The sequence below is a fragment of the Anas acuta genome, chromosome 17, assembly GCF_963932015.1.
Source record: "Anas acuta chromosome 17, bAnaAcu1.1, whole genome shotgun sequence".
Taxonomy (NCBI): domain Eukaryota; kingdom Metazoa; phylum Chordata; class Aves; order Anseriformes; family Anatidae; genus Anas; species Anas acuta.
Window position 1 is genome coordinate 10,554,567 of NC_088995.1, and position 24,489 is coordinate 10,579,055.

General features: G+C 38.4%; 2 protein-coding genes across 18 annotated transcripts in view; one reads left to right on the forward strand and one right to left on the reverse strand.

Annotated features, from left to right (window-relative positions):
* The window catches only part of TBX1 (T-box transcription factor 1), a 38,421-nt gene extending 30,073 nt beyond the window's left edge, over positions 1 to 8,348 (forward strand). For 3 of the 5 annotated variants that reach the window (XM_068701208.1, XM_068701207.1, XM_068701201.1), the window contains 2 exons: positions 3,309 to 3,450; positions 3,582 to 4,121. The gene's annotated coding sequence lies outside the window, so the exon portion shown is untranslated. Of the gene's footprint in view, positions 1 to 3,308; positions 3,451 to 3,581; positions 4,122 to 5,299; positions 5,464 to 7,941 lie in introns of those variants that run through there. The other 2 variants (XM_068701205.1, XM_068701204.1) reach the window with 2 other exon arrangements.
* Positions 1 to 24,489, reverse strand: part of GNB1L (G protein subunit beta 1 like) — a 41,457-nt gene that overhangs the window by 6,069 nt on the left and 10,899 nt on the right. For 2 of the 13 annotated variants that reach the window (XM_068701213.1, XM_068701214.1), the window contains exons 2-8: positions 15,326 to 15,419; positions 14,738 to 14,842; positions 12,744 to 12,872; positions 10,878 to 11,005; positions 10,511 to 10,636; positions 8,344 to 8,506; positions 4,454 to 4,552 (exon numbers count right to left, since the gene is read on the reverse strand). In XM_068701213.1, coding sequence (XP_068557314.1) covers positions 4,454 to 4,552; positions 8,344 to 8,506; positions 10,511 to 10,636; positions 10,878 to 10,993 — 504 coding nt within the window. In that variant the 5' untranslated portion in view covers positions 10,994 to 11,005; positions 12,744 to 12,872; positions 14,738 to 14,842; positions 15,326 to 15,419. Of the gene's footprint in view, positions 1 to 4,453; positions 4,553 to 8,343; positions 8,507 to 10,510; positions 10,637 to 10,877; positions 11,006 to 12,743; positions 13,275 to 14,737; positions 14,843 to 15,325; positions 15,420 to 24,489 lie in introns of those variants that run through there. The other 11 variants (XM_068701217.1, XM_068701221.1, XM_068701216.1 and 8 more) reach the window with 7 other exon arrangements.

The following is a 24,489-nucleotide window of genomic DNA, read 5'->3' on the forward strand; positions in this document are numbered from 1 at the left end:
AAACACTGCCTGAAGTCTTCAGAAGCGTTCTTCATGGCCTAACCTGCACTTGTGCTCCTTAAAAAAAAATTACTTATGCATCAAGTAATGATGCTCTTAAGTACATTTTATTTTATTTTATATATATATATATATATAGCTATACAAAACTGCATGGACATTGCAAGAAGTGCCATGCTTGAAGAGTCCAGTTTCACACTGACAAGGGTAGGGTTACACATATGGCTCATTTACGCAAGTGCACGGCCGTGCTTAAAGGTAAACACTGATCGGTTCTTCAGGAATCTCTGGGTGAGTCACCAAGGGGTTAACAGGCGCCTAAGTCCCACTGTAACCAATTGAAAGCTATTTTGATTAATGATGTCACAGGCCAAAGGGCATGGCACCCTGGGCAGACACCTAATTTATTTAAGCCTCTGAAATAACTCAAAGAAGGGAACATTACTGGATTACATGTCACACTTAAGGAAAATATTCATCATTGCTCCAGCCAAAAGACTAATGACCCTGTAAGCAGTAACTGGTTATGTGAGTGAAGATGCAAATCTCTAATGAAAAGAAACTAAAAAACAGGCATCTGTTAATACCAGTTATTTCTTTAACAGGAGAAAACCCACCAAAATAGACACTGGGATTACAACTACCTCTTGCAGGGACGTCTTAACCTAAGAATTGCATCCAATAGCTTATTCAGTTATTTCCAAACCCTGTCCAAACCCTACAGGGTTCCGTTATTTGGTATTCAATTCAAAATAAAGTTAAAGGATGTTTAGAAAACTTATTTTTTACTAGCATCATATTATTGAATGAGGTTCTTCAAACCAACTGGCTGTCACTGGCATGACACAAACCTGAACTAGCCAAAGGCGCACCATCTCCATTACTGGTCCAGACCATTCTCCCACTGGTTATTATTTGTTCTAGGGGCAGTTAAACTAACAAGAGATGGGTGGTCCAGGTACTATGACTGCTGAGTAAAAGCCTGATGTTCTTTCTCAGATTTATTCAACCCAAAGAAGTGTTTGAACAAGGAATGTATCTCACTGTGTGGGGAACAAAATTGCTCCTTAAAGTGAACAAACCAAGGCAAAAATCTCCATCTTTCTAAGCAGGTCTGCTCACACCTTGAATCCTGCATGAGCTCATCTGTTACTTGAAGGTCCCTTTTCCTTTGAAATGGCTGGGACCTTGCTTTGGCTAGAAAGGCCCTCAGAGGTCTTTCATAATACCCAGAAGTGGACACTAACTTTCCGTCAAAATAATGTAACATCAGAGCAATGAATATGTCTCTAATATATGCGACTTAAAATGTTAAATCATCAGCTATTTTGGATGGAGAGTTTTTTTTTTTTTTTTTTTTTTTTAATGTTGGGGAATTGTATTTTTAAAATCTCAATTAAACAAACATTCCAGATTTTTTTTCATACTTACTAAAGATTAAAACCTTCAAAGCAAGAAAGTATTTCATAGGTACTTCAATTAAGTTTAAAAAAGCCCCAGATTGGGCAGAAAACCAAAAAAACAATTATTTGTACTCTTTCTATGAGCACCTTACCCCTCCAGGGCCCTGGGGCTCTGCAGAAGGTAGAGCTTTCATTTTCCAATGAAACAGGATATGGATGGGCAGGGTTGGGTCCTCTGCCTCAATTAAAATGGGGTGGCCATTTTTTGTAGATGCTCATAACCCAGCAGCCCTCATTAAGACAAGAGTGACAGGTGAGTGCTCAAGCATCATGGCGAATGCCAAGCAAAATCATTTTTTTCTGCTGTGGGCATCTTAGCTTAGATTTGAAAAGCAGTAAATTGTAGGTGAGATGTAAGATTGGTCTATCTTGAAAACAAAGTACTGTTTTCTGTGAAATCAAGGCCTTCCACAATTCTTCTTGATTTGTCCAAACTACATGAAACGTATAATATTTTAATGAATACATATACTTGAATTTAAACAGTAATAGCTATTGAAAGATCACGGAAGCTCTCAGACTGATGCCTGGGCTTACAAAGCAGTGGTTCACAACTGCCTATTTATTTCAGCTGCTAGTAATGAACACGTCTGGAGAAAAGTCTTCACTTTCACCAGCCGTGTTCTGGTTTCATTGGAAAATTTAAATTATAAATCATTGTTCTTCCCAAGCAGAATATTTTCTTGTTGCATTTGGATAACTGTCAAGGAAGGAAGAAAAGGTGATGTGCTGTCAGCTCAACAGGAATAATTGGTATAGTTTATATAAAGTAATAACTCTGCATTTCCAGTTTCTACATGCATTGTTCCTGTTGAATTATTTTGTTTGCACCATTACGCAACATGATGCCTTCCCCAAGGAGTGCAAAAAATTTAAGGGAAGACTATCCTTACTCCTGTAAATCCTACCCCACCCAATTAGTAATAGCAGGAAGGTGTAAAGCTGAAGGGATGATGTATTTAAGAATATGAACCTTCACAAGGGAAAAAAAAATTGAATGAACTAATACATTTAAGGACAGACCTAGTAAAATAAGAGGGAAAAAAAAGTTTACAAGCAACAAAATAAACTGCTGCCAGCTTCTTAACTGCTTAGAGAAGGCTTAATCCACAAGTCTAACATAAGCTGCAGCTTCATTCCACTCTATAGTAAAGTTTGTAATTCAAGCTGCTGCTAGTAAGGTGCATTGTTTCCATACATAGATCTTTTCTATTGGCATGCAGAAAAATATGATGATACACATGGCTGTAGTCCCCAAGCTCATGTTGGACAACAACCCTAACTATACTTACTTCAGACCATTATGTGGCTTTCTCTGTGTCAGCCTCTGTTTCAACTTGTTAATTTACTGTGCCATAAGCAACATCAAATAGTCTCTTAGGCAACGTATTGCCCATAAATGATGGGTTGGGGAGTGCTCATCTCCTGGGTATGCCTATATTGCCCAATGCAGGAACATAGAAAGAAATCCTGAACTGCCTATATTCAGGAAGGGGTGCAGCTGGGTTTGCTGCTTTTATGGTTTCACCGAAGTGAAACCACAAAACAGAACACAGAGCATCACTTTGGTGTACCACATGTAATCATTTGCCCTTAAAAGCATCCTCCTCCCCCATGCTTTTAAACTGAGTTGCACATATTTGTAAAAGAACAAATACAGCTGTGAGACTGTAGGGGATTATCTGTCCTTGCCTGTTGCAGTCTAGGAAGTTGTGGTGACTTCCCAAAGCCAGAATCTGCATGAAGTAAATTATCCCTCATAATTCCCAGTCCTCTGCTTTATCCCCACTAGCAACAAAATTAAAAACTAACTAACTAAGAATCTCCACCTGCTCTGCTTCCTAGAGGAATAGCAATGTTACTGCTCACAGAAAAGATGGAAGACAGAGGACTTCTTATACAGGCTACAAAATCTTCTACACTGAATATTTCCTCAGTTATCTTCATCTTATTAAAACATGTCCAGGAAACAGCCACATTTATTTCAGTGAGTACTGAACACTGATTGCCTTTTTAGAATAAACAGCTTTCTGTTTAATAAAAGCCTAATCACTATTTCATTTGCCTTTTTCTTTTTCTTTTTTTCTTTTTTTTTTTTCTTTTATTTTTTTCTCCTAGCTAATTACACCATGGGACCTGAACTGTGGCCTCTCCTATTTTTGCCTGAAGTCAGCAACTGAATTCCTCTGGACTTCCAGGACCCTGAGTGAAGACACTAATGCCTCAAATTCACAACTGATTTGTACTTTCTTCAGCTGAGACCAATACAAATCTTCAGACAAACCTGCAGGATTCAGCTCAGATGATACTGCAGACCTGTGGTATGTGGTCAGGAGTTAAAATAGGGAATCAGCTTTGTAACCAATTCTTTCAAGATTTAAAGCCAATCACAAACTCCTTCCTCCCTCTACTGCCACCTTCTTGTATTACTTGCCTTTCACTACTGTCGCCCCATAAATATTATTTGCTAAATGCTCTGCAAATGCTTTTTGTTTTTTTCATTAACTGTTTTCATTTACCTTTTTGTCCAAAGCCAATACAACCATAAATATTTGTTCCTACTGTATGCCTGTAATAGAAATGTTCATAGAGTGCTTCCTTATCCTGAGGGCACTGAAGTGAATGTAACCTACCATTAAAATCACTGTTTTTAAGTAACCCAATCATTTCTCATCATTCTTAATACAGCGAGAAACCATATCAAACAACTGGGTTTAGTAAGTCACTCATTTTCTTCTTGATTGATGCAAAAACTGTATCTATCCTAAGGATATAAAGCTTTCCCTGAGTATTTGCAAATCTTCCATTAAGGCTTGGAAAGCTCTGAAAGTTACATTAAGGATGTTCACAAATCTTTCCCCCCTTTAATAGTATAATTACTTGATTGGTTTGATAATAAATCAAAATCCAGGTGAAGAAAGATTCATGTGCTTCATATAAAATGAATCACAGGGAAAACATTTCACAATTAGCAGGCACTCTTGCCTTACCTGCCATAACTTCAGACACATGGGCATGCCCAACTTGGCACCCGCCTCTGGCTTCAAGGTACAGACTGATGTCTTGGATGGCAGCTCCAAAACCTGAACCTGACATCAGGAAAACAAGAGAATTTGGTCAGGCTCCAGGTCAAAATTCTGCTGCTAAAAACACAAGTCTTTTAAGGTGATTAAGGCTAGTGTAAGCGCTTCCAGTAAAAACTGTCTGGAGGAAACTGGGGAATACATGCTAAGCTGGACTGGTAGGGGAATCTACAGCTATCTAAATAAACGCATTGTTTAATGAAAGATCACGCAGAACTGCTAGAACACATCCTCATCTTCTGCTCTTCTGTTTTTGTCTGTATTTTACAGTCTTCTTCACACAGACTGGATGATACTGTGCACACAATACATAATATTGCAGACTGCTTAACCTGAAAACACTACCCTGCTTCTCCCTTTCCTCTTTTTCCATCTTTGTTGCTAAGTTTTTTGTTACATTCAGTTGTGGACATTTCCATTATCTCCTCTGTTGTGGCATGGTAACACAGAGCTTGTGTGGATATATAGCCACTATTTATCTAGCTATCTAGGGTGGAGTTTTTTATTTACTGGCTGAATGCATGAGCAAAATATCAAAATTTAAACCCCAGAATCATCTGCTAATGCAAGCTGGAGCACTGATGGCATACAGGTATTTTACTACAATATTGTCTGACCCTGCTTTGAATAGGGTCAGACAATACTGTATTTAACACCTGGTCTCTGTCTACATAGCAGCCTCTACTTTTGCTTGTGCTGATGGTAATGAATTATGGCTCTGTCTTCTTTTCTTTTTTTAAAACATGGGGCAAGAAGTCCTTACTCTGCCAAGGAAGTAGCTCATTTCCACCTCAGGATGATGGCAGGCAAGATCAGGGGAGTCTGCCTTTGCAATTTGGCACTGGAAGGTTTTGAGTCTCTTGACAGACACAAAAGTGTCTCTGGACTGACTCTTGAGCCTGGAACTATGGAGAAAGGTAAGTTCTTAGTTATCAAAAACTTGCTTTGAGGAACATTTTGTTTCATATTGCTCTTTCTCAGATGCTTCCTTTATCACTCAGGTGATGTTTGTTTTAATTAACCAAACAATGGTCTACATTATCTCATAAAAATAAAGGACTTCAAATATTTGATAAATCCAGCATCACCAGCCATCCTCGGCTATTTCAGAATGTGCAAAGGCCCAATAGTGCTGTTGAACAGCCCCAGTCATGCGAATTTCCTTAAGCATCTGAGATGAGGTATTACACAAATATGGCTCCTCTGGGAGCCATCAATCAAGACCACGGCAGCTGCAATGGCTTTCCAATCCTATACCTTTAGTTCAAAGCTTGCCAGAACATCTTCCTATTTCTAGAGGTTGTCAGCTAGCCTGCCAAAAGCCAGCTGCACTCTAGGACTGCAAGTCGACAATGTACTAAACACAATATACAGAACACTTTCTAAAGCCAGTTAGCAATGGAGAAGGAAATCATTCTCCAGATTTGAGGGATGAGGACTACAGCACAGAGCCATCCAATGTGTAGACCAAACCTATTAACAGACCAAAGTTTTATCACCTGGGAATTCTGGTTCTCTGGAGCTATGCTCTTAACAAAAGATTCTTTTCTCTTGGCAACTTTCTTGCTAGCAACATAACGACCAAGTTAGCTATTACAGGAAATGGGCTATAAATATGAAGATGACCCGCTCTCATCTCGTGTCTTTCATCACTGGCTCTCCAAAGGGCATTGCTTGCTAGATCACAAGAAAACCAAAACTGTAACTTTTATTTAATACGGAAGGGTAAACACTGGGATAAATGCACTTCTGCAGGTTAAAAATAAAAAAGTCATTCCTTTGCTTTATCTTGATTCAAAAGGGAAGAACTAGTACAAGGGCTACAGTTGGGCTTCAAAGGACAAAGAAAAACACAAAGATGAGAAAAGTTTTTTGCAAAAGGCAGTCAGGCATGAGCTGCCTGTGCTAGATTGACAGTTCCAGAGATTGTCTGCATTAGAGGCAACTGAGCCTTAGAAATAAATACTATTTCATATATTTTGACAACTGTAACCTAAAACTTGAAGTTCTGTGTTTATATTGGTTTTGCTTAATAGGAGAAAGATTTTCCTTTGCCTGAGGTTAATAGTGTTCCTGGGTGGCTAAAACTGGCCACAAGGAAACACACCCTTTTTCTTTTTCACATTAATAAAGCTTTTAACATGTTTCTGGCAAATTGGCAAGAAAAGTGCGTGTAACTCATAATTGGTGATTTAAATGCAATCATGAACAAATAAATGCCTGTTCAGATCTCATTATTTATGGACTGAACCTGCTTTAAGACAAAATTACTCTTCTTTGGGCACCAGCCAAACATAAACACTTATTAAGTCTTAATTTTAATCATAAGCTGCAAATGTACTGTGTCTCACACAGTGCTGCCTATTTGGAAGCACTATATATTATGGGAGTACGCGAATTTATTGAAACCTGACACAGTTCTAATGTAAAGGTTCATACACAAAGTGGGATTCTTTTACTTCAGGAGACAGCAAATCATTATCAGTTTGCAGGACCCAAGCGAACAAATGAAAATAAAACAGAGATGAGCTGTAAGAGACATTGGGGTAAAACATCTCTTTGGATTAGATGACTACTTAATTCTTCATGAACAGAACGTGTGTACTCTTTGCCTGACACAAACGGTTCTCCACCTGATAAAAGAGTGCACTTTTCAATTTTGCTAAAGTTAAATATTATTGAACACTTCTGTAAAATGGAGGTAGTTCCTTGTTTGATCAGAACAATATATGGGCCTTGGAGTAGTTTTATTTACAGATACAGTGGTTGTTTTTATGGGCTTACTTGGTTCTGTAAAATGCTGAGCATCCTGGCTGTGATCCAACAAAGTACTTAAATATATGGTTAGCTTCTGAACAATAAAAAGTTCTTATTTTCTTGCAATACAGGCATCATTCCCACATATTACTTAGTATATAGAAAGTGTAACTTTCAGTTTCAAGCTATGCATCCTAGGGTCCAGAAAAGCTCGTGACTTTTTATATTCACAGACAGCTTGCAATAAGTTACAATATTTTTCTTATTTATTTATGCCACTTCTTCATTTTATTTTTTGTATTTTTGGTATTTTGATGTCAAGCATCTGAATTATTTTATTTTTGCAGAATGTCCTTAAATAATAATTCAAAGAAATCAAAAAATACAATTTCTACAAAACAGAAGTGGAAACTGCCAATAAAGCTGTCAGTCAATGATTGGTGTGATAATGGGTATTAGATGTGGACTTATCCAGTAGGAACTGAAATGAACCCTACAATTATTTCAAACCATGCAAACCTCTGGCTGCTAATAGTAATTCAACTATTTCCAGCCAAAGTACCAGTTAAAGAATTAGCCTGAGGTGAAAGACCACGTATCACATTACAAATCACCTGTACCTCCGCTTCTCTCACCAGACACGACTCTCAGCTAGAGATGGAAGATGAGTACTGCCATCTGATGACAGACTTTCTGACCATTAGTTCCCCAGAAGGACTGTTTTCCCCTTTTACAGCATTCAGCAGCAGCACCAGAGGAGTTTTCAAAACTCATGCACATGAAAGACCAGCAGCAGCTGCAAATACTTAAATGTCAGACAAAACTTGGGGTGGTATCCTTGTTATTGGAGCGTGAGTTGTATAATTCAGTCATCTTCCTGGCAGGTACTAGTGATTAGAACCCCTGAAGGTTCCTTGTGCTGTCCTCTCTTGAGCAGAGTATTTGAAAGCAGTGATGAACTTTCTGAACTTTCTTCAGAACTTTCCAATTTAAGAAACAAAAGCAATCTCGCGAGCACCAGAAAAAGAAGTATTTCCTACCTCGTCCAGGGCTTTGGCTGCCATGGCCATTAGCCAGCGTCCCTGTGCCACCTTTAACAGAGAACATCTGCAGAATCCCACATTCTCCGTGAAGACAGAATCTGTCACTGAAGCCCGTCCCTCTGCCAAGTCCCACAGGCAGATCTTCTGGTCACGACCCTGGCTTTTACAATAAAACAAGTTGTTCTGTGAGCAGCAGGACTGAGAAAACCTGGCTTCCTGTAGGTTGGTATCTCAAAGTTGGGTGTTCAACGTGTAGTAAGGGCTGAGCTTAGTATGGCTTCTGCAGGTCTATTAATAGGGTCTTTCATGAAACGTGTGCTAACTCGGTGTCACTGAGTCTCTACGCTTCTACTGGCTGCAAAACGGGACAGTAGGTATTAAAGTTTTTAAAGCAGGAGGGAGGACCTGAGTCAGTCAGATACATGGCAGTCACAGTTAGCCATGTTTTCTTACAAAGAGACCCTTGATCAAACACAGTTATGCTATATGCGCAAATATTTATCATTTTTAATGATTATTTGAATATTTACATTATACTTACATTTCAACATTGATTAGAACTAATTTAAAGGGAATCAAAAGTATCTACAGAATAGCACATTTAATATTCTTTCACCCTAGCAATGAAATGGAATTATCAGGCATGTTGATAGCTGAAAGACAAATAGCAAGAAAGACCACAAAGGTAAATGAAAAGCAACAGTCATTCAGTGGTCAACTTCCACAGCCATAGGGAGGGCAGAGAAGACTGCTGTAACTGTCTGTGAGGAGAGGGACTGGCAAGCAGCAGGAATTAAACAATAAAACACTGCAGCTGAAACATCCAAAAAAGAAAAAACAGTGGCTGCAGCGGCACCACTGATGTATGAGTGCAGCCCAGTCAAGCACAGGCTCTCGTGGACCCCTCTCCATGCCACAGAAAAGTCCATGGGTTGGTCCCAAGCAGTAAAGCCAAAGACACCACATAAAGGGCGTAGCATCAGTTGCTACATATTTATGTGATTCCACTTCTCTGGAACAAATTACCACTTTGGAGAAGCTCTGGTTTTCCCAGTTCGCAGAGTACAGTAGCACAGGATGCCTGTCCTTGTGTCATCACTTGGGACAAAGAGTCATCAAAAATCCCTCATCTATTTCTCCTTTTAATTAGCAGTATCACTTGACAGAAGTATGTAACCAAAACAGGGGTAGATGCGAATCTGACCAATTAAGGCTTCTTCAACATCAGTACAGGAACTCCCATCTGCTGCTCAGCTGAGTGACAAACTGAAAACATTTCAGGTACTGGGCATACAAACAATGTGGTACTGCAAGAAATTGTGGTGATTTAGTTTTAGAACAGAGTAACAAAAAATACAGCTAAGTACTGTCCTAGAATTGCACTGCAATGTGAACTGTTATAAATATACACCAAAAATAGAGGTAATGAAAAACTATAATTATACAAACAATGCTCATTCACTAGGATTTTATGGGGGAGAGTGTTGATAATTGTACTTAAGTAGATAAATATAAATGCTAATGAGTTCCACTGTATATTATAAGAGATGTCTTCTCTAGATAAACATGTCAGAACACCTCCCAGTCATACAGACGCTTTGGCATCCACTCTGCTCTAGATCACCTGTCTAATCCAAAGTACACAAATCTTCCCAACCTTCCCTCACTAAATGAGAACGCAAGACATTTTGCAATGCAGGCATGCAACTCAGCATTCTTGCTCATTTTCCACCATTCCACCTCTGGTTCTTCTCTTCCTTCCCTACTTTTTCTCCCTCTCTCCTCTACTTATAAACTGTATCAAATTTGATACTCCCTGAGAACCAGTTGTGAAGCACTTAACTTCATATCCAAGTTCATTTCCTTTACCCAGAGACCTCACATGATCTCAGTACAAGGATGCTACGGACCCAATGAAACTACAATGAAAAAGGATAGAACTAATTTCTTTATGATACAGATGTAGCCACATACTACATCTAAAGAAATCAATTGTATATTTTCTTCCACCTTTGGTTCTTCACCTTTTCTGGATTTTTGTATTTCTGTACATTTTCTGTATGTGTCGAACAGACTCCAGAAATGAGAAATTGCTTTTTTTTTTTATAACTCAGGTACATAACAGAAGCAAGAATAATTTCCACTGCTTTTTGCCTTTGCTAACCTGAGGAGCCTGTCTTTACCATCCATTGTTTCCACCCAGCAGACAGATTTTCTTCCATGGCCATCCAGTGCTTTGTCCACTCTGTGTGTTTTTAGGTTCCAGACATTGATAAGCCCATTCTCAGACCTGGCAGTAATAACAGATATTTTTAGTGTGACCATTGCACACAATCTGATAAGACTGTCTGATACTTTTCTTCCCCCCACCTTAAAACTGAAGTTGTATATACAAATATAACATGCCCATCATTCACCAGTCATGCATTTTGTTGTTTTCTCCAGATACTATTTATCTAAATAATATACTTTATTTTAAAAAGACACGTCTGTATGATGCTCAGCGTAGCTAGAAATCCTGATTTACTTACCCAGAGAAAAGAACAGGGACATCAGGCTCTTGGACTCCACAAGAAAAATGTAGAGCGTGGACTGCAGCACTGGTGCCTCGCAGCACAAACTGCGGATCCGGAGGTGGTGCAGCCATCCAAGCAATGCACTGGGGGAGCAAGATGACACAGGTATTACAGAGGGTAAGACAGCCTAAAGTGAAATTTTAACTATAAAAATATTCTGACCAGGACACTTGCTTTGCTTAGTTACCTTCTTCTTCAAATTGCCATTATTGGATGCTATATCTATTTCCCAAGAAGTTCTGTGGAAGTATTTCCTCCTAACTTTGACTGATCAAGCACCTATCAAATCTGCTTTTTGACACTAGGTAATGATCCCCTTTTAAGCTAGCTAAGTGCTGAGCTGTCCCTGTGTATGCACATACTTGTAAACACAAAATTGTTCAGCTGCTCTCCCTGCTGCAAAAAGGAGCAGGTACTAAATGCAAGAAACTGGATATCCAGAATTTCAGTGGGCAAGCAATTTATCATTCCACTTAGCCTCTTGGCAGGTCTTACCCTTTCCTCCCCATAAAAATGCTATTTCTCAGCTTTGTACCCACAACCATTTGCAGAAGATCACTGCAGCGAATATGTCAAGTGAAAAGAATTTCAGATGAGATCTGAGCTACGATCATTTTTACACACGATTGCCATTACTCTCAAGTGCTTGAACTTTTGGTTCCAAGAATGGTTACTTGAAAAAAAGAAATGCATTATTTCACCCTAACTTGACTACTGTGTTATACATTTTAATCCAAGGGGTTTGTATTCCCCAAAGGATTAATAGAGATGGATGCTTTCAGCTTTATGTCATTGGTTCAAATGTGGCCCAAGTCAGCAAAGAAAAAGACAAGCATTTGGGGAAGCATGTTGCCCAGTCAAACATGGGAAATGTGAACAATGTATTATGAACTAACAAAGACAATTTGTATGATCTGATTAGGCAAACACTTACTGATTTGGCACTTTTACAAAGGATTTCTGCAGCAGAAAAAAGACCGTTCACGTTCGCATCTCTGCAGGCAGTTCCTGCACAGTCACCAGAGGACAAGGACAACTTCCCCGTGTTCTGACTAGTGACAAATGACCCTCCAGACTTGTGCAGGGGCAATGTAACCAGCAGCTGCTACAACTCTAATTTGCAATTAATTGGAAATTGCATTATAGCATGCATTACAAGAAGAGTTTTCACCTTTAATTTTTTTCTGCTTTCTCTGTGAATTTTTCTCTGTGCTTATATTTGTGCTTCTACCTTTCTGTCCTGGCTTCATACAGAAAAGGGTAGCTGTGTCACAGCTGATGCCAACTCTAATTGCTCCTTCCCATGAAATAGGAATGATAGGATTACTTCCTATCATGCATTGGACCAGATTAAACAAGAAGTTTTCCAAATTCAGTAGGGTGATTTTATGCCTCCTGGCTCACAGCAAAGGAATTGCAGAAAACCAGAACAGAGTGGTAGAGCTACAAGTTACATGGTAAAAGCTCAATTTTCAATTGTCAATTCACCTCAGCAGCTTTTGAATTGTGTTTAATGGATGCACCTCATTTGCATGTCTACCTTTGGTGTTTACAGATCACTAATCACCATGGTATCTATAGGTCCTAATTAAACACAATTATCTTTTAGGACTAGTGATGTGGATAACCTCCATGTTTTAGTGCCCTGACTCATCTGTTTTATGATAGTGTCTGACAATCTAGATGTTCAGCTGGAGCAGATTTTCAGATGATTACATGCTGCACAGGTTTGCCCCCATCCAGCTCCCACGTGGCTGTCAGTAACATGTTTCACCTGTGTTACAAACCTGTTGGATTATGTATTTTGTCACCAGAGGTCACCTTTTTGGACACTCCAGCAATATGCTGTCATCCTCAAAATGACACTTTGGAGAACCACATGTAGTAGCTAGGTGGCTTGTCAGAGGGGCAAGGTCCCTCTTCACAGCGCAACGAGCCTGGGTTACTGTACTAGCAAGGAAGACAAAACAAAACTGAGTCAAACCAGAGGCTGCCTGGGATAACAAGGCAGGTTTTTAATAGCATTTTCCTAATTACTGACACAGAAGTTTTTGCTGACAGATACCAAGTGTGTGCCTCGCTACAGGGAGGGTTTTACCTGGCATGAAACACAGTATGAATGCATGTCTTTACAAGGGTAGTCTGTCAGAAAAATCTTTGGACTGGCTACAGGAAAAGCAAAAAACAAAATAGCAACAACTATGAAAACGTATTTTCAGTCTATAAGCAAATCAAGTGACTTTTTACTTCTTTCATCCTGGATCTTTGCTTGCTGTTTTACTGATCAGAAAGGCAAATCTTGAAATTGAGCTTAATATTAAACCTATCTTGGTTTTTATGGGACATGTGATGGATATGACTTGTTATTACTTCCTATCATGAATCAGCAAATGAATGGCAGTACAACAGTATTAAGTGTCTCATTTTTCTTCCTGCAACTATGAAAACGCATCTCTGCTGCCTTCTACGTCCATGGATGTAGAAGCTTGGACAAGTCACTTAAGAGCAAAATTTTAATAAAAGTTCTTAGGTACCTAAATCAGTCCCCCAAGGACTCAAATGGATGGAAATTTTCTACACTGGTGCCTTAAACCCCCCTGAGAAAGCATCAATCTGTTCTTACTGACACATTAGCCGCCTCAGAAACAGGACGTTTAGCCTACCTTCAACCACCAGGCAGCTCACTGTCTCCAATTTACTTTTATGGATAAGGAACTACACTGCAGCATACTGATACTAGCAGACAATATTTATAGCACGCTTTGCTAAGACAGACAGCTCCAAACATGCTAAATATGATGCCTGTGTGAGCATTAAAGCCCCTGGGTAATTTTTTCAAAAGTGCCCAAGTGATTTAGAAGCAAAAGACTCATTTCCAAATAAACATTCAAACCTAAATCTCTAGGACTTTTTAAAGTTTAACCCCAGGTGTCTGAAAATGAGTTCTCTAATTAGCACAACATTTATTTTCTTGTTAACTCCATCTAGCCTCAGGGAGACCAATCTGTTCTTGTTAACTGGGGATATCTACAGTGAATTTAATTAAACGAATTTACTTAGTATTTAGGCTGGTCTGAGATCAAAATTTGGCTCAAGGGCTTGAACTAGCAAACTGCAACCTACAGAAGAAATTTCATTTAAAAGCATCCTATGTTTGTGCCTGAGATATCCTCATGCTCCAGTTCCTGCTGCCTATGTAAGCGCATTAAAATATATGAATGGTTTTGCTTAAGGCATAATTTGTTTGCAAGAGGAAATCACCAGGAAGAGATGAAATACCCCATCACCATTCTCGTCTTGTTTCTTAAAAGATGTTCCACTTTTGATTTCTTCTAGCCTTCCCTGTGCTGGTAGCAGGATCCTCTTTTAGAGGCTAAGCTACACTCCAACATGATACAAACAACTGAAGGTATTTTTCACAAGGTGTGCTGCAAAGCCCTGGGCTCCTGCACAGAATAAATTGCTAAGCAAGCCGCAATTGGAAAACCCAGCTGTTCAAATCAGCATTTCAGTTAGCAAATGGCTAAACACAGCAATTGTTAGGCACTAAAAAGGGTTTTGTACAGCAAAATATGCTTCTGCAAAATGCCAGAACATTTGAATTTCCTTCAAAATTACATTATTTTAGAGAACAATTCACTATTTATGTCCTTTATGAAGCTTATTTTGTTTAGGTTGCAATTAGAATAATCTTCAAGCCATTTGAATTTCTATGCAGTGGTATTCCAGTATCATCACTTCAGCATTTGATATAAAAAAGTTAAGCTTTTATTTAATGAGAGTCATTTAAAATATGTAAATGTCAAAAGGATTACCTTAGAAAAATCTCTCAGAGAATTAAAAACATTAACAGATTCCCACAGGAAAAATTCCAGCAGAATTCAGCAACTCTCCTGTTCCCACTCCTGTCACTAGCATTTCTATCACACATAGAAGCAAAAACAAATTGCTATTAAAATATCATCCAAACACCCTCCTCCCCCTGCAAACTCCACGGTTCAGTTTGAGATACCAATGGTTCAAACAAAGACAAGAAAAAATCCTCTTTTTCTGTAGGCTCATTCACGATAGTACAAACACCATGGTAAGAACTTTTTCAGGTATAGGGGAAATAAATCTCTCTAGGCATGTCTGGCAAACTGATTTGGGACTGAAACCAGCAGGTGTGCAGACATAATTACTACTGCAAAAATTCAACACATCCAGGTGTGCTCACAGCCAGATATATGAAATCCCTGTTATTTTTTGAAAATTCCTAGTCTACCAGGTGCCACCCTCCCAAAGGAAAAATCAAAGCAAAGAATGAGTTGGGAAAGATGTGAATAAACTGATCTTCCCCCTTTCCATGCTGTTTCTTTTCCATTCATACAAAGCCCCTTTTTAGCCTGCACTTCTGCGCGTACCTGCACTCACTCAGAGGTTTTGTGACACTCTGCCGCGTCCCATAGCTTAGTTCTAGTGCGCAGCTGTGTTTTCAGAGTGGGTCACTGGCTGTGCCTGTAGAGGAAGTCAGTGGAAATAAAAGACTCCATCAAATTAATAGTGCAGCACAAAAAATTTTGTTCGTTCCATTACACTTACAATCTCCAGTGTTAAAATACAGCAGGCAGCCTTTGCAGTATGAACTTCCCAAACAGTCGTCCCAAGTTTCCAGCCACTGCAACCAGCTGAGTTTCACAGCAGTGAAAACATCCTTTGCCCAGCAAACCCCCTTGTAAGGGCTGCCTGGGACCACCGTGGCCGCTCCCTGTCCAGCCAACTGTTGCCTTGCTGACGAGCCAGAGTGACAGGCGTCCCTGCAGCACCCGATGCGCCGCGCTGGATTACAGCGCTACAGCACAGCTGGTCTTGGAGACATCTTAGACATCCCTGGTTGCTGCAATGTAGGCAGCAAAAAAGAGGGAACTTGCAAGACAACTTTCTGAAGAAATCTGTCTGCACCTGAGTAAAAAATAACTGACTGTACAAAGAAATGCCTTTTTGGATCGTGTAGCAAGCTAGCATGTACAAAACACTTAGGGAAAAATGAAAAGGCCATTTAAAATCCAAAATCAAAAGCCAGGCAGCCTGATTTCTGAAAGGGACCCCAGTCCTGAAACACGATGTGCCTGTTGTGTGCAAAGGCTGAAACCCACACTAGTAAAAGCAGAATCAGAAGGAAATCTCATACAGCAACTGCCTGCACAGGTCAAGGGATGTGGGAGTGCTACACAAACTGTTGCACAGGTCAGAGCCTCGGAATATATGTGAAAATTCACTCATCAGTCAACTAACACCAGCGTTACTCTTTCAGTTTAAAGCTCCATTTGCAATCTTTGGTGCTAAATGTAGATATAAACTGTACTGTAATTTTATGATTTCCTTAAAACTAATTTTAAAGAAAATAGCTGATTTAAATTGGGAAATAGAAATCAGTAGATATCTTTGAATCAAGAAATTGATTTCAAGCAGAAATTAGCATTTGTAGAAAATTATGATTTAACCAACAAGAGGTATTAATAAAGCACTCAATTTTTAGAAGAATAATCTATTTTTTCTATTAAAATTGGTTATTTTTCCATATTACTGCCTCCTATCTATGACAACCAAAGGAGCAATTAAGCATACTGATGTGTATTCGTAACTGTCTTTGAAAACTAACACAACAAAAAAAATCACAAGAGTGGACTGGAAGCACTCAGTAGTGTGCCTGCACTGAAGAATACCGTGTCTGCACAGAGTTCTACATAGAACGCTTTTGCTTGCAAAACTTATTAGACCCCTCAGTGTCAAAGAGAATGCAACGTATACAATCTTCTATTAACTGATATTATAAGCCTGCTGCCACATGGGCAGCATTACAACTGACAAGAGCCCTGTCCTACTTTGTACAGGCTGGGAACACTAAATGCTGTCAGGGCCTTAATTCTGCATGGTCACCAAGTCATTTCTAATGGCTAACAGTGACTGCCTGCTCACAAACACACTTCAAGAAAAAGTCTCATTTTGAGAAGTGCTGAGAACCTCCATTTCCCATTGACTTTGAGGGAGGCTAGGAGTTCATCCTCTCTCAGGAGCTTCCCCAAACTTGCCTGGTCTCTTAACATTTACACAATGAATGATGGAAGTTTCCACATTTTAATTGTAAAAATCAATGGACAGATAGAAAACAAAATTGCTTATCAGCAATTGGTGATATGCCAAGAAGTCTTATGGGAGCAGAAGAGAAAATGACTAATAACCGTCTTGCAATGGAACACATTTTTAATGATTTCCACTCAGATAATAGCTCCTCACAAAGCGTTAGCATCTTTTCTGTCTCTAAGCATCCCTTAACTAAAAGATGCTAAACCACAATATATTATGATTTTAAGTAATGAAGTTTGCAAGAAAAATGTATGTAAGTGTCAGTGTACAGCCTTCAGGAAGACTGAAACCTAGGCTTTTGTCTTAAGGTTCACTTTCAAATACTTCCATCTGCAATTTTTTAAAAAGTCACTGTATAATAATTATCTTCCATATGAAAACATAGATTCAACATGGGAACAAAACTAAGAATGACTGTAATTATTTGAAAGACACTGAGTTAGCATATGGATCTCATTGCCACTTACAGAGTTTGGTCACTGAAACAAAAAGCTATTAATCAATATGTAAAAGCCATAAATTAACATAAACATTAATCATTCTAATACTCCCACTGTGTCAGACTGATAATTTTTTTTCAGTCTTTCATTCTGACATATTCGCCTTCAGCTATCAGCTGGTTGACCTTTTTTAACACAGTTAAACATTTTGGGCACTGCAAATCTTACTGAAGTAAACATTTTGGAGACAGCAAAATATCATGGATACGTTTATGCCAAAAATATGGGGACTGAAAACATGAGAGCTCCTGCTTCACAATGTCATTGCACTAGCTTTTAATAAAGGAGTCAAAAATACATCATTGAAATACAGCTGAAGTGGATGAAATTCTAGCGTTTCATAAACAGGTTCACTTTGCAGACAAGGGAAGACACCCATGTGTTTTACTTTCTGAAACCATTAATTGCTTGATAAAGTGCGATGATGTAACTACAGTCAACCACGTTTGTAGAAAGCAGGCAAACACAAAAACACACAGTAGCTGAGCTCTGTGACACACCCTCCCATAAAGGTAAGGCGAAGGGGAAACAAAACAAAACAAAACATACAGGACTACAAATGTCAGATCTAAAGAACGTGAAAATGCATAATATAAGTGAAAAGAAGGATTTATACAACAGCCTTCCTGTACCATACCATGAGACCTAAAATGAATTTATGTTTGTACACTCGATAAATCATGGTAACCTAGCAGAAAAATGATAAGCCAAGGACCATCAAAAGCGTGTTTTGAGTAGCCTCCAGTTCAGCCATGCATAGCAATCTGTCAGCCACAGGGCTCTGTCTGCCCTTCCTCCTTAATTAGGGGTGCTGCCTAGTGCAGCATCAGCTACAAATCTTTTGGTTCCAAGAGCTAATAATGTCCTCAGATAGCATGGGCTTAATTAAACATCTTCCAGACATTTTAGCAGACATTTCCTGCAATAATCTTGTTTAGTAACAAACTATTAAAAAGAATTGACAGAGAAGAAATATATCAAGTTGTTACAGCAACTGAAGTTATTTGGGCCAGAATTATGTGTCTGCAATTAAAGATTCTGTAACTCTGAGCAATTAAAATATCACTTTATTTGAAAACTAATTAATTCTAAACACATATTTTTCCCATGACAAACTTTTATGATTATTTAATTTATTCTGTTCTAATTACTTTAATTAATCTACTCTTGTACAATATTATACTGTTATTCTGGCATTTGACCAATGAAGACAATAAATTGATTGCAGTTCCGTTGCGTAAGAGCAGAAACTGTCATGCCAGTTTCAACACCGCGTTTATTTATTTGTCTGTTCTATTACTTTTCTTTTCCTCCCACAGGGCATAGGAACATGAAATACAATACACATCAGATGACATTTTGTCTTCTATACTTTTCTCATCAAAGTGTGAAATATAACTTAAGAGGTTTTGGAATTAAGGAAATGTATATGTAACACGATATTGCATAATAAAAAATAACCTATAGGAAATTAACCTATACATCTAATATACATCGCACATGACTTATCAATTGATTCCTGATGTAGGGAACCAAGTCCAGAGCTGCTAGAAATGGAGTAATTTCCATTGGCACTGAGCTCTGCTCGGGATCTGGCCTGATACAGTCAACAATAAGGGAGAAAGAGGCCAAAACCCATTTTCATGCTTATCTTAAAATTACATCCATTTTAATATCTCAGTAAGTTTTTCACGACACTGTATTTTAATTTTGCATCATTACCTTATATTCAACTAAAACAAAAGAACATTAAACCTTTCCTTACTCTGTAAGTATTCTGTTTGGATTTAACTATGGTAAAACAGAAATGCATACAAATATTTTATTACATTAGAAGTGTATTTTATTTTGCTTTGGCCACACCTGAAGTAAAAATTACTGTCACTTACAGTTTGAAGTCCTCAAGTTTCTTTGAACAAGAATGTCCCTGAAATTCAATTCTTGCATTTTTGGTGGGAGGAGATACTGAGTAGCATCCTTATGAAGACAAAAATGAAAACAATGTACTTTTTAGGTACTTTTAAAATTACTACTTCTCGCGTTCGTGTCTGTACACTTCCTGATGCTTGTGAAGTAACTCCCTATATGCCTTACCAAGAGTGAGACACCTCACAAAGGTAATCAATTACATTAAAATGCACTGCAAGTTGAGCTCTGACAGTGCTTTCCGAAATCATTCCTTTTAATTTAATCAAGCAGTTTACATTTCATAGAATGAAAAAGAAAACTACTCACTACACTCACAAAATGCATGTTCATTAAAAGAATCAAAAACGATTCTGCTCTTACCTAACCAGGCTAAATACTTTACCAGAATTGCCACAGTGGGACATACATTTATATCAGAATATTGTACCTGTGTCCACCCACCCTCCTTTATGTTCTCAATATGTGCTTCACTAAAGACCATACCACTTGGTACATACGTTTTATTTTTTCCAAGAACCTTTTCAATATAATATTTAAACAAAGGAAAGCCTTAGAGTTATACATGAGTCAGAGTTACACTTTATGAAGTATTTTTATGCTATGAAACACCCCCCAAAATTCAAGCCTGATTAATAACTTGTTTATTAGGATTCCAATCCAATACAGTATAAAAAAATGTCATTTGGATAAGACAAGCTATTGGAGAGAAAATTAGTGCTAGGAATCTAGTAAGAATCACTATAATTCCAGTGCAAACAGGAATGACATTTACAAGGCAAATATTACCTGAATATCAAATAATAAAAAAATGTTTATTTTAACAGTTTAGGCTAAGCTTATGCTTTAGATACAAATCCACAATTGCTCTTTCCTGCCAGTTTGATCGTGTAAGTCTATATCCATTTTGCATAAGCATGTAGGATGCATTAATTAAATATATTATCATCTCCAACACTCTGAAATAAGGCTGATCATACATTAAACAGTTAAATTATTAAAATGTGGATACCAGTCAAAAGCTGGTCACAAGTTGAACAGCAGCTGAATGCTGATGATGCCCAGCTCCCAGTCTCTAGTACTGACTGCTACATGTGCGATGTGCTGATCAGTTCGTCTCTCTGTTATAAGGAATAACACAAATGGAGAAAAATAAAACCAAAGTTCCAGAACAGAGTTACATGGTTTACACACATAACTTCAGACTACTCCTGACATCCAAGATAAACTACTCCTGAGCAAAAATATAGTGAAAATGCAAAACCGTTTCACCGCCTTAATTTGAAACTTTGAACAATTCTGCAGTACCTGAACTTGAACTCCCAGACTTTGAATGTGTGCTGAATAGCCCCCCTATTGTACTGCACTTTTATTCTGGCAGGAACTGAAGTGTCAGTCTTTCATCAGATAATCAGATTATGTCATGTTCTGACCAAATTCATTAGGAAAACTTTTACCAGCCCTATTATCTCAAACCAGAAAATCTAGATCAAAGTATAACCGATTTTACAGCACAAGAAAACTGTTATAAATATTTAAACACTAATTAAAAGGCCCCTTTTGTTAAAAAAAGTAAATAAATAATTGAAAGCTACCTCATCTTATAACTGCAATTCAAGGCAACTGTATGTATCTGGTACTTCTCAGAACAAACAGGACCTATATATGGTGGAGGGTGGGAAGAAATGCACTTAAAGCGGTCATCTGAGAAGATGGAGGGTTGCTGGACTTTTAAATCATTTGCCTAAAGTAAGTCACATTGAGCGCTCATTCTAGTGACAAAGGATTAACCCCTGAATGTCTCTGCTAACTCCATTCATATCAGATATACACATCTACTTCACCCAGATGTACTGCATGGACATCACCTCCTTAAGGAGAGAAAAAACATACTTTAAAGGAAATCCTACATCAACGAGTAATTCCTCAATAAACACAATTATATCGGTAATTTTTTTTCTTCCTAAAATATCCAGGATCTTGTCTCCTAAAAAGGTAAATAACTGTAGTCATTTGACAGACGTATTTTCTGCTGAGAAGCAGATATGACATCTGCATAAAACAAAGACAATGTGAGAGATTACTAAGTATTTTCCCTTGTCTTGTTTTCAGGTGGATAATAAGCACAGCATAAGAGGGAAACAAAGAATCCATATTAAGATTATTAACAGAGCAAGGAACCGAGCACAGGCTAATCCATGAGCAGGAGCAGCCACAACAAACAACAACAGGACAGTCATCAATATTGATTTCACTTATTTTTCAAGACTATAATCAGATTCTCCATCTGTAACTAAAACTTTAAAAGTATGATAATTTACAGAAAGGAGATTAATTTAGCCATTTTGAGTCAAAGACGTATTTCATAGCTTCATCCCAAATCCTGTATATTGTTAGGATCCCTTTCCCCTTTGAAGACTTAGTGAATGATTGAAGCTTCTACTTTCTGAGAAACAGATAACACAAGACTAGTAATCTGACTCTAAGCCACTGGATAAAGGCAGTTTGTTTCCTCTTAGCCCATCTGTCAACACCTCTTCAGTAATTAGTCCTAATTATTACAAAGGGCTAGCCTCCCATTCGCATTATTAAATCAGAAATAGTATCATAGCCAGGTATCTTTCAACGCCTACCAGACTGGCGACCTTCGATTTCATTGAATCTTCTATCAGTATCCGCCTTTGGAAGAGCCTCGGCAGTAATTTTAGCATCAGCTTCAAAGATGCAGATCCCACAGTGGAATTCCAGGGATGCATTCATATACACACCCACATCATGTGACAGGAGAGCAAGCAACACAATTGACCTTTGCATTGTTCTCTAAACTCCCGTGATATAAAACACACATCTCTATTTTATACAATAGAACTGTTTTTTGCCTGCATGCTTAGAAGTGCTCCTTTGAACTAAAGGCTGCTAGGAAAATGGTGAAATTGTGTCTGTAAAGATGAGGGTCAAATCTTTGCTAAGAGAACAATACATCTGAAACTTTTTTTTTTTTCACATCAAGATAAATTTGCAAGAAGTAAACAGTGACTAAAAATACGCATAAATATATTTAGGTGTGAAGAAGACTTAAAAGGCTTTTTCAGTTTATTTTTGCCTACAGCTGAAGTACTTCCACATAAAACTGGAAAACAAAAAGGACAATTACATCAAAATGCTCACAGAACCAGGACTCAATTAGCTGAGGTTTTAGTCAGAGAGTTTTAAGCTCTTCATTTGTGTTAACATGGAAAAAAAATATATAATTTTAAGAACCAAGCACCCTGTTTCTCTTGATTAAAACCCAAACATGTTTCCCAACAGCACATCTGAGACCACTAGTGCAGATTTCTTTACACTGGATTTCTCATCAACAGAACACCACTACCAGTTTCCTCAGACACAATGAACTGACCTGAACTGCACCGGTGTGGCTTTTGTAAGTCTCTACTGAAAGTGTCCAGAGCAGAGGAGCTACACAAATACTCCAAGGTCTGCATGTAAAAAAACACCCAAAATCCAACACATCCTCTAATTAAAACAGAGCATATTTTTGTTGACATGCTTAAAGTTTCAAAAAATAAAACATATACAGACAAAACTTTTTGAAGAGCTTTTCTGTATACTACACTTAAATGAATTAGTGTTGTCTTCCATCTTTGCAGGACCCCTCTAAATGTTACAGATGTTGACAATGAGGCAATATCCAAATTCACTTACAAATAAATTGATGTAAATAATAAAAAGGCTAAGCACTATATAAAAAGCAGTAGCCTAAGTACTTTGGGTTTGACTGAGTGATCAGGAGAGGGGCAGGCACCAAGCAGAGTGAGAGGAGAAAGCCCCAGCCCACAGGGTTGTCACTGCAGCTCTGGTGGCACTAAAGCCCAGGGCCTGGAATGGGGACCAAGTCCCAGGCTCTGGGCCCAACCCATGGATGTGGTCAGCACAATGTCCCTCTTCTGTCTCATCTTCTCAGCTTGGCCTACTTCAAACCAGCACAAAGACATCTCAGTAGTGCACAGTACGGCAGCGTGAAGGAACTGCTCCTACTCAGCTTCCTGCATACCTGTGCTGCACACCTTCCTGCTGGAGTACTCGTGGCACCATACAGCTTCACCGCACCTGGACGGCTTTTCACTTCACAGATAACTAAAACTCACTGCCAAGAAAAATAAACAAACTTACACACAAACTTAAAATTAATTTTCCAAGTTGTACATTTTCCAAATAAATGCCATGTTAGTAACATGCATAGTAGCAGGCAGGCATCTGATTATCAATGGATCAGACTTTGAAGCACATTAATACTTCAGGTATTAACAATGCAGTATTAACATGCTTGCTACCGATTTTTCTTGATTATCTTATAAGAACTCAGCATATTAACAATCAGAGCGTCCAAAGGAAAGCATTCAATGGTGCTAGCATTGCATAAGGAATGCCCAGCAGGGTCAAGCGAGTAGTCTGTCTAGCCCAACACCATTTCCAGCAGTGGCATGAATTTAGAGATGCTAGCTAGGGAAAAGGCTGACTGCTTTGGCAGTCCATTCCCCCCAGGCTTCCCCATACACAGTTGCTACATTAATGAAGTTACAAGACACTGTAATTTTACTGTCCATTTGTAGTCCTCCTGTCCGTGAAATTGTCTAATCCCTTTTGAACCTGCTGATACCACCACTGCCTTCACTACCTCCTGTGGGAGCAAATTCACTATCTGAAGTTTCAGAAAATTAAGGCGTATTTTATCTTACTTGTTTTAAACTTGATCACCTACTGGTTTCATTGAGTGCCCTCTAGTTCCTGCATTACAGGCTTTGGAGGTCAACAGTTTCACATTCAGCTTTTTCATCACTGTCATGATTTTGTAAACCCCAGTGATAAATCTATCTTCCTCAAAACTGAAGTGTACCAGCCTTTTTTCTCTCTCCTCAAAAGGCAGTTGTTCCATTTCCCTTGATCATTTCAGTTGTAATTTTCAGTATCATCTCTAACTCCATTAAATCCATCTGGAAAAGCAGAGAATTGAA